The sequence below is a fragment of the Miscanthus floridulus genome, chromosome 2 (genome assembly GCF_019320115.1).
Source record: "Miscanthus floridulus cultivar M001 chromosome 2, ASM1932011v1, whole genome shotgun sequence".
NCBI classification, from domain to species: Eukaryota; Viridiplantae; Streptophyta; class Magnoliopsida; order Poales; family Poaceae; genus Miscanthus; species Miscanthus floridulus.
Genome location: NC_089581.1, coordinates 163,089,608 through 163,098,434, shown reverse-complemented (window position 1 = coordinate 163,098,434; position 8,827 = coordinate 163,089,608). Strand labels below are relative to the sequence as shown.

General features: G+C 48.4%; 1 protein-coding gene across 1 annotated transcript; it reads right to left on the bottom strand.

Moving 5' to 3' along the window:
* Nucleotides 1-5,913: 5,913 nt before the first annotated feature.
* On the bottom strand, nt 5,914-8,827 carry LOC136540411 (pentatricopeptide repeat-containing protein At1g10270-like). Its single transcript, XM_066532423.1, has one exon. The coding sequence runs from the start codon at nt 8,693-8,695 to the stop codon at nt 6,152-6,154; it is 2,544 nt and encodes an 847-aa protein (XP_066388520.1). The 5' UTR covers nt 8,696-8,827; the 3' UTR covers nt 5,914-6,151.

The window sequence follows — 8,827 nt, the reverse complement described above, 5'->3', positions numbered from 1 at the left end:
AGTGAATATTAATGCAACTTCAAACTAGAATGTTGTAGAACTTATCAATTATGCTAATGATTCAGAACTCATATCATACACATGGTAAAGTTCTTCACATGTGAGAAACATATCAATCTAAAACAACTGAAGACAGTGGCACCATCTAGTTTTTCTCCTCTACTGGCTCAGCTGACTACACAAGAAAAATGGCATAAATGACTCCATCTTTAAAAGTTAACAATAAAGCCTAAAAATGAAGCATGGTTTTTGGTTTCTCACTTGACCATCATATAGCAGCAAAATTATATATTGAGCATGTATGTATCCACATATGGAATAGAGCAAATATCAAAGAAATGAACTATGCAGGTGGTCCAGGTGGGCTCCGGGCAAATGCCAATTTTTTATGTGGCTGGTGGCTCACAACAAATGTTGGACAGCTAATAGACTTGAAAAGAAAGCGAGGGACATATGTTGCATATGTGTAAACAAATGTACAGAATGATTTGTACCTTGCGACTTCATGATGGCTGCAACAACTATCTCTTCCTGAACATGAAAAATCGAAATGTTTGTTGGACAAACCAAATAACCACACACAACATATTTATTTGGGTACTTGAAAAAACCCAGCAAACAATGTTAAGATCACAGGCCGCATTACAACGAGGAAACTTTAATAAATGTTCTAAGCGACAAAATATAACTAAACATCAATGTAGTAGGAATAGAAACAACAGAGACTGTCACAGTAGGAGGGCTGTTTCGGTTAATATCTACTTGGATCTGGATCTCCTATCATCCCATCGGATCTTCAGAAATTTAAGGCATCCCTCTTTGGTTTCCATGCTGAGGAAGTTTCTATAGTCCAGTGTGTCCTTACAAATTATTAAAGTCTGAGTATAAGCATCATCAGCCTCTTCTACACCATCTTCTTTCATAATCTTCACCACATTGTCCATCTCCTCTTCCTACTTGTTTATACAGGCTTTCTAGAGCTTATGGTTTTTAATGAGGTCAGTGATGTTGTTAAGGCACTCATCAATAGAAGCACTCTTCTTACTATACGAGCTATTGACAGAGTATCCATAGTGGTTCTCTTGGAGGACTGACTAACACTCTTGACAATGAAGGGGTCCTGGTAAATATCTCGTGTGGACTATCATGGCTGTCATTGTTGGGTGTCGTCTCGCAATGATGGCCACCAAACGAGATCAACGTACCCCTGTCACGGGGAGTGTGTCCCCATAGAATTATCAGTAGGTCAAGGCATTTGGACATTTTGATCCATTCCACAGCAGACTGTCTATTTTCCTGCACGTGTGCCATGGATCCAAGGGTTAGAATTAAATAGAATGGGAACATCCCTAATAGAGGTTAGTAGGGGGAGGGGGGTTATAAAACAAATAGGTGAAAGTTAGTACCCCGTTGCCAGAGGTCAACTGTGACGCTGCCTGTATGTGGATCACAACCTAGGCCGGTGTGGGATTGAAGGTCGCACCAAGTAAAATATGCACGATTCAGCTCGTTCAGCTTGTTCTGCAGCTGTTTCTTTTCGTACGTCAACCCCGTTGCCGTTGCGAATGCTGGATACAAATTTGCCCAGCCCAAGGTTGTGAGGCCTCTTTGGTTCCAGTGCAATAGGTTTTTCTGTTCTATCACAAGTTCCATAAAGGTCCTTACGGTGGTGTCATCCCAGTTAGCACGATCCGTGGACATCTGTTACCATGTTTATATTGTAGGGTATGATGAACTGCAGTACAAACACCAATAAACAACAGCTCTTGTCGTCACAAACAAGAGAGTTAGGGCGAAAGAAATGCGGATGTACCTTAGCAGAACACTTGGCGCGTTTCGATCGATGGTTGTAGTGCCTAGTTTGAGGTGAAGAGCACGATGAAGTGGATGACGCTGCCAGTTTGGGCAGCGTTATGAAGCACTTGTGAGCGGTGCACTGAAAGAAACAAACACAATACCACATTGTCAATGAAAATTAGTGTGCACAATGGGGAACCAGTAGATACATTATCATGTGGAAGATTATATGGATGTTGAAAGTTTAACTTGCCCTAATTGATTATTCAACTTGGATTTTGATTTACTACACATGTAGTTCCCATTTGATTTATATCGATGTTCCTTCTTACTTTCAATGTCACCCAGTTGCTGTAATAAGGTATGTTGCTGCAATGTAAACCCAACAACGAAACAAAATGGTGTCCCTTGTAAACTTATATGGCTATTTAAGAGCCAACATCAATCAATGAATCAGGTGGGGCTCGGGCTCTCTCTCTCTCTCTCCGTCAACTTATAAAAAAAATAAGGTAAGTTGCTCTTTGAAATAATAATATTGTATAATTTTTAGCTGCTTTGCCCGAACACGCTTTAAGCATGACAGGAACACAAAAAGGCACACCATGGCCAGACTCCCAAACTGAGAAATAACCCAACAAGCTTATCCCATCACCAAGATACTATCTTTAAACACAACAATCAAAAGCTACTTCGAGAAGGGGAGCGGGCTTGATGTAGCTGAGCCTAAGCCATGAAACTGATGGGAACATTGCTAGTAATGTATTCTGTTCGAAGTCAACAACTGCCAGTAACCTAATCAGATACTACTAAAGAAAGAAAGCATTTTGTTCAATGAAAAATGTGCTCATTGGATACTGAATAACATCACTTATAATTTTAGTTGATTAGTTCCAAGTGTCCCCGGATCCAGTGGGCAGCGCTCGGGAAAGACCTACAAAATGAGCACGTGGGGGTCAGAGCCGGAGGGTGGGGACGACGGCGTCCTTGGAGCCGAAGGGGGGGCGACGGAGGCGGCAGATCCGAAGGGGAGGGGATACGGAGGCGGTAGATCCGAAGGGGGAGGGAGACAATGCCCTCATAGCCGGAGGGGGTAGGGGAAGACGGAGGCGGCAGATTAGTTGAGGGGATAAAATGGCGGCGTCGGATCCGGGGGTACCTTGCTGTCGACGGACGGGCGTCGACAGCGGCGGGTTCTGCGAGGGATGCGAAGCTCACTGTCGTCGCGAAGGTTGTCGACGGCGAGGGGGCCCCTCACGGCGGAGAGAGGCGGGACAGGATGGAGGTGTTTGCCAGCTGCGGGGGCAGGCACGACGAAGCGGAGCTGACGACCGCCGCGGTCCGCGCAGAGGAAAGAGGAGAGGCGAGAAAACGGAAACCCTAGCCACGTGACGCGAAGTGTACCGGACCGAGGGACAGGAGCAGAACACGACCGGGTTGCCTATTAGGGCAGCCGTTCGGCTGGAAGTGGGCCGCCAAACGGTTGGGCTGACCAGCCGGCTAAAAAACCAGCCCAGCCAGCCATTTTCAAGCAGCTGAACAGACTGAAAGCTAAAGTCTCTAAACCCTGCTAAAAAGAGCCTAAAAATGGACGTCGATTCCAACCAGGGCCCAACATCGCTCGCATGGAACAGTGAGTCCCACACAGTTTATAATCGATTGGCCCATTCACACAACGCATACCCACCGTCCTTCCCCCGTGCGGCCATCACCCACACTCTCGTCGTGGCACGCTACCTAGATATTACTGAGAGACCGAGATGAACAATGAGAGGTGGGGGGGGGGGGGGGAGGGAGATACACCGACACCTTACAACATATTTTTTCGAGCAAAGAGAGCGCTTTATTAACTAGACACAATCGTTTACAATTGGCATTGAGAAGGTCTCAAGCACACGCAGGTGTTTGTTCCGACCACGCCGCAGAATGTTTACTACATCTAATTAAACCAGCTAAAGCACTTGCAATATTACGATATCTCTTTACTTCTTTAGGCTTTGTTTGATGCATGTGTATTCAATTCAATCCACATGTGTTGGAGTGGATTGGAATGGAACTTAGTTTAATTTTACTCTAATCCACCTCAACATATGTGGATTAAGATGAATATATGCACGTCCAAGACTTACCTGTCAAAACTTCCACCCGGTGAGCAGACGGGCGAGTCCCTTTGCTTCTTCTGTGACGGAGCGAATCTCTGATCTGTCCCTGGCTAGATTCCTGGTCATTGAAACGAGCTGCGTGCAGTTTGATTATCATGATCTTAGACCCATTGGATGGCACGCTGAAGACCCTCCACACAAGCACCCTGTTCGCTTGTTTGTTTCAGCTAGACTTATCAACCAACCAACAATATTTTTCTCTCACAGCAAACCAGCACCAGTCAGCTTAAACTAGCCTAGAAACCAACGAACACGCCGAAGGCTTCCGCTTCTGCCACGCTGCTGTACCCTTCATAGAATTTCCATGCCGAGAAGACCACTGTACCAATTGTCCTTTGCGAATTGCGATAGCTCCAGCTTCCGCCTCACCCAACTAAAATCCAGATATGAGCCGTCCACATTTTTAATCCAATCAGCAGGTGGGGTTCCCAGCATCGTTGGGGTGACGTCGACAACCGCCATCGCTCCCCTGACATCCTGCTGGCCGATATTGGCTGCTTCCCCTTGCTGTCCCCCAGGCCAGCCTCTCTGCAGATTGTTAACCTTTCTCGGTAACTTAGCAAGAAGCCCACCGATTCGATTACACGTAGGGTCTGTGCCTCGGTCCTGTTCGTTTCTCTTATAATCCGTACTTTTCAGCTTGTTTTTTTAGCTGATACAATATTTTTCTCTCACAACAAATCAGTCGGAACAGTGTTTTGACTGATTTTTTCAGCGAAGCGAACGAGGCCTTGTGTACATACTTCTACCACGCTCTCCAAAGAAGAAGCAGACTGAAAATTCTTTGGTCCTCCGAGCAACCATCTAATAAGAGCAAAAGGAGTCAATCCTGACCTATGTACTGAAACTGTTAATCGAACGGCAAGTTGGCATTATCCAATGCTGTCGCATGGCAAGCCGTAGCGCTCGTGCTCTCGGGCACTGGACTACTTCGTGGTGGCTGGATTCACTTTCGTCCCTGCACAGGTCACAGTGTTGCGTCACTTCTAATCTTCTTCTGAACTTATTCCTCTTGGTCGGTAGTATGTCCTTGCTCAACTTCCATGTGAATGAATATCTTCTTCGTTTGGCTGTGGCTTGTCGTAAACGATCGTAAATTTTCAACCGGAACAATATTTTTCTCTCACACAAACCAGCCAGCCGTACTTCTTCACAAACCAGCGATGATACGAACCAGCCAACCGACCAGGCTGCTTGACTTTGGGGGAACCTGGCAATTCCAAATGTTGTTCCAGAGCTTCCTATCTCCGTCCGGTTGTGAACTCAAGGCAGCGCTTTCCACCCTGGTTTGCTCCATCAGTGCAGTATTGTACGCGTTGCGAACCGAGAACATCCTAGATTTCCCCGGCTGCCAGGCGATAAAATCCTCAGTTCTTGCAGTAAGCCTGATCATGGAAATAGCCTCGCATCGGCCAGACTAAACATGCCAATGAGCCTGTTATGGTCCCCAATCAGATCCTTCAGAGTTCAGGAGATCGGCAACCCGGCACCTTACAACATTGAAACACAATTGTTGCAACTTATGGAAACATCTTATGAAACATCTAGAGGACCCTTACTGCAACACGAAAGGAAATGACTCCAACAAACTAAATTGCTTGTTGCACCATGAAACGACATGCTACTGCAGCATCGAAAATACACATCTTGGTCTTCATTCCAGGCTACTGCAGCATCGAACAAACACATCTTGGTCTCCATCTCCATCTCCATCTCAATCAAAAGAAAACAGCCATCGCAAGAAAACCCACGTGTTATTTGGGACATCTAGTTATAGTTGCCACAACATCCAAAAATAAATCGATAAGCATCTTACCTTGATAAAAACATATCAATTCTGCGGTGGACAAAGAAGGATGAGTCTTTGTAAGAATCGATAGATTGTCAATATATTTAAATAAAAACTAGAATTCTAGATAGATCAATACCTGTAAATAAAAATTAGATTGTCAATATCAAATAACAACGTACAAATACTTCCAAAAGCACCAAGCATGCTGACTAAAAGTTCCAACTTAAACAAACGGTAAAAAGTGTTCCTTAATCCTGAGAAACATCAGATGAATTCAGTTAAACGGTACAGCAGTGAGGACCATGGGAACAATATGGGAGTCTGATTCACATCATATCTAAAGAGACTAATTCATTTTATGACTGAAAATCTTTTTTGACTTGAAGCCAAAATATGTATGCAGTCATGCTTTCAGAAATGCTACTTGTTGCCGATCTTCAGGAGTGGTAGTCTCTTGATGGTCTTTAGATGAAGCAGTTTCAGAATCACCATGGGGAGCATCAAATCCCTGCGGACCATTAGACGGCCTGTATCCAGGGTTGTATCTATAGAAGTCATTGTTATGTTGGACATGTGGCATGCCAAAACTTGCCTGGGGATGTGGTAACTGAGATTCATGTGACTGCGCTTGAGGGCCACCGTATCCCAGTTGCCCTTGGGTTGATCCATAACCACTTGAGCTCCAGCGGGAACCATACGAGGGTTGGCTTGAAGCCACATATGCAGGCAGCGTTCCTCGATTTCCAAATCCGGCCTGTTCTTGTTGGGGCTCAAAGCGATACCCTGACTGAGGCAATTGGGCACCATACCCAACTTGTGGTGGATGGCTGCTAAATTTTGGTTCTCCATGTGGAGAGCCAAACTGACCATGCTGATTTCCCATGTTACTGTATCCTGGTACACCCTGAGAAGCACCAAACTGTGGCTGTTGTGGCTGATTTCCTATGTTACTATATCCTGGTACACCCTGAGAAGCACCAAACTGTGGCAGCTGTGGCTGAGACGAACCAACTACAGCATGTACAGGCTGAGGTGCACCATATCCAGGCTGCGCTTGAGGAGCACCAAAACCTGAATTCCATGAATGAGATGAGCCAAACTCAGTCTGCTTATTCTGATTGTTACTAAATGTTGACTGTTGTGGCTGAGAGTAAACAAATCCAGGCTCCACCGCTGGAGCAGAGCTAAAGCCAGGTTGTTTTACTTGAGCAGCACCAACTGCATTGCGAGAGCGATACTCAGTCCTCAACTGATACTCTGTCCTTGGCTGAGGTGTTGGCATAGGTTTTTCTTCAAAAGCTTTCTCAATTTCTTCCTGTCGATCAGCCTTCTTGAAAAAGTCAACAACAGACTCATGGAACTCCGGAGGAGGCACAATACCACCCCTTGCCATGTCCATCACTAAGCACCTTGCTTGATCCAAGTCCCCTTCTTTGCATAAGGCTTTGACAAGGATTTCAAAAGTGGTCATGTTTGGTTTGATCTCCTTATCAGGCATCCTCCCATACACCTTCAAGGCATCATCAATCCGGCCAGCTTCTGTAAGTCCTTCAAACATGTGGTTGAAGAAACCAATATTGAACTTTGGCCCATGCTCCCTCCCATCTGCCATTTTGTAGAAATATTGCATTGTATCTTCCACACGGCCTTCCTTGAAGCACGAGTCAACAAGGTAAGTGTAGGTGTACACATCTGGAAGGACAGACTTCGTCTCCATTTCCTCAAAGAGCTTTTCTGCCTCAGCTAGCATCCCATTCTCACAGAGTTTGCCAATGATGTTGTTGAAGCAACCAACATCCATTTGGACGTTCTTCCTGGGCTGGCGGTGGAAGACCTCAATCGCCTCCTTGAACTTGCCCTCCCTGAAGCACTGGTTAACCATGACATTGTAGGACTCAGCGTTGATGCCGATGAAGCTTGGCGGGCTGTGGTTGTCAATCATGGTTTCCCATAGGTCGTTGGCCTCCTTGTGCTTGCCGTGCTTGAAGAGTGTCTCAAGCAGTACGTTGCAGGTGGCTGGCGTCATCTTAAAGCCCCGTTCCAGAAGGGACTGGTAGTTCTCCATGGCCTCCTTGTCCTTGCCCTGTTTCCAGTAGCCCTCCATGAAGGTGGTGTGGACGACACCGTCGTAGACAAGGCACCTCTCTGCGAGCTCGTTGAAGAGCTCGAAGGCCCTGTCCCAGTCGCCGAGGTCGATGTAGCCAGCGATGAGGTTGTTGTAGACGAGGGAGTCGGCGCCAGCGTTGCGGGATAGCATCTCGCGGAGGAGGTCGAGGGCGTCACGGATGCGGCCGGCAGCGACGAGACCCTTGGTGAGGTGGCGGTAGGTGACGGCAGAGGGGGAGAAGGGCGCAGACGCGAGCATGTCGTGGTACACCTGCATCGCGGTGTCGACGCGGTTGGCCTCGCAGTGTGCGAGGATGAGGGTGTTGTAGGAGACGATGTTGGGGACGATGTTGGAGCGGCGGAAGAAGAATTCGAAGAGCGCGACGGCGTCATCGTGGCGGGCGGCGCGGACCATGGCCGCGGCCACGGCGTTGCAGGTGAATACCGTGGGCCGGACGCGGGAGGAGACGGCGGCGCGGGCGACGACGGAGGCGCCGTCGAGATCACCCGAGCGGATGAGGGACTGGACGCGGTTGTGGAGGCTGAGGCGCGGGCCGACGAGCGCGGAGGTAGTGTCCGGGAGGCGGGGCGCGTTGGGGTCCCGCGGGGGAGGCGCGGAACGGCGGAGCGCGTTGATCGGAGGCTCGATGCGGAGGCGGCGCTTGCGGCGGCGACGCTCGGCGGCGGCTTCCTCGGCGGACGAGAAGGCGAAGTGGCGGCGCCCCGTGGGGGTGAGGAGCCCCGCAAGGGTGGGTGGGGGTGAGGAGCAGATGGCCGGGGCCGGCGAGGGGTGGAGGTGGGAGAGGCGGCGGAGGAGCAGGATACGACGGTAGAGCGCCATCTCCACTCGGAGGGACCAGGAACGGGGTTGCCTAGCTGTGCGGCGGCGGTGGCCGGTGGCGGCTGAAGGGTGGAAGAACCGAAGAAGCGCCCTGCGACTGCAACCAGCGAGGGACGAGCTGCTAAACCCGCT

Bases quoted from the DNA above. Each gene is read 5' to 3' on its own strand.
- LOC136540411 (XM_066532423.1), bottom strand. From the start codon at position 8,695: ATGGCGCTCTACCGTCGTATCCTGCTCCTCCGCCGCCTCTCCCACCTC.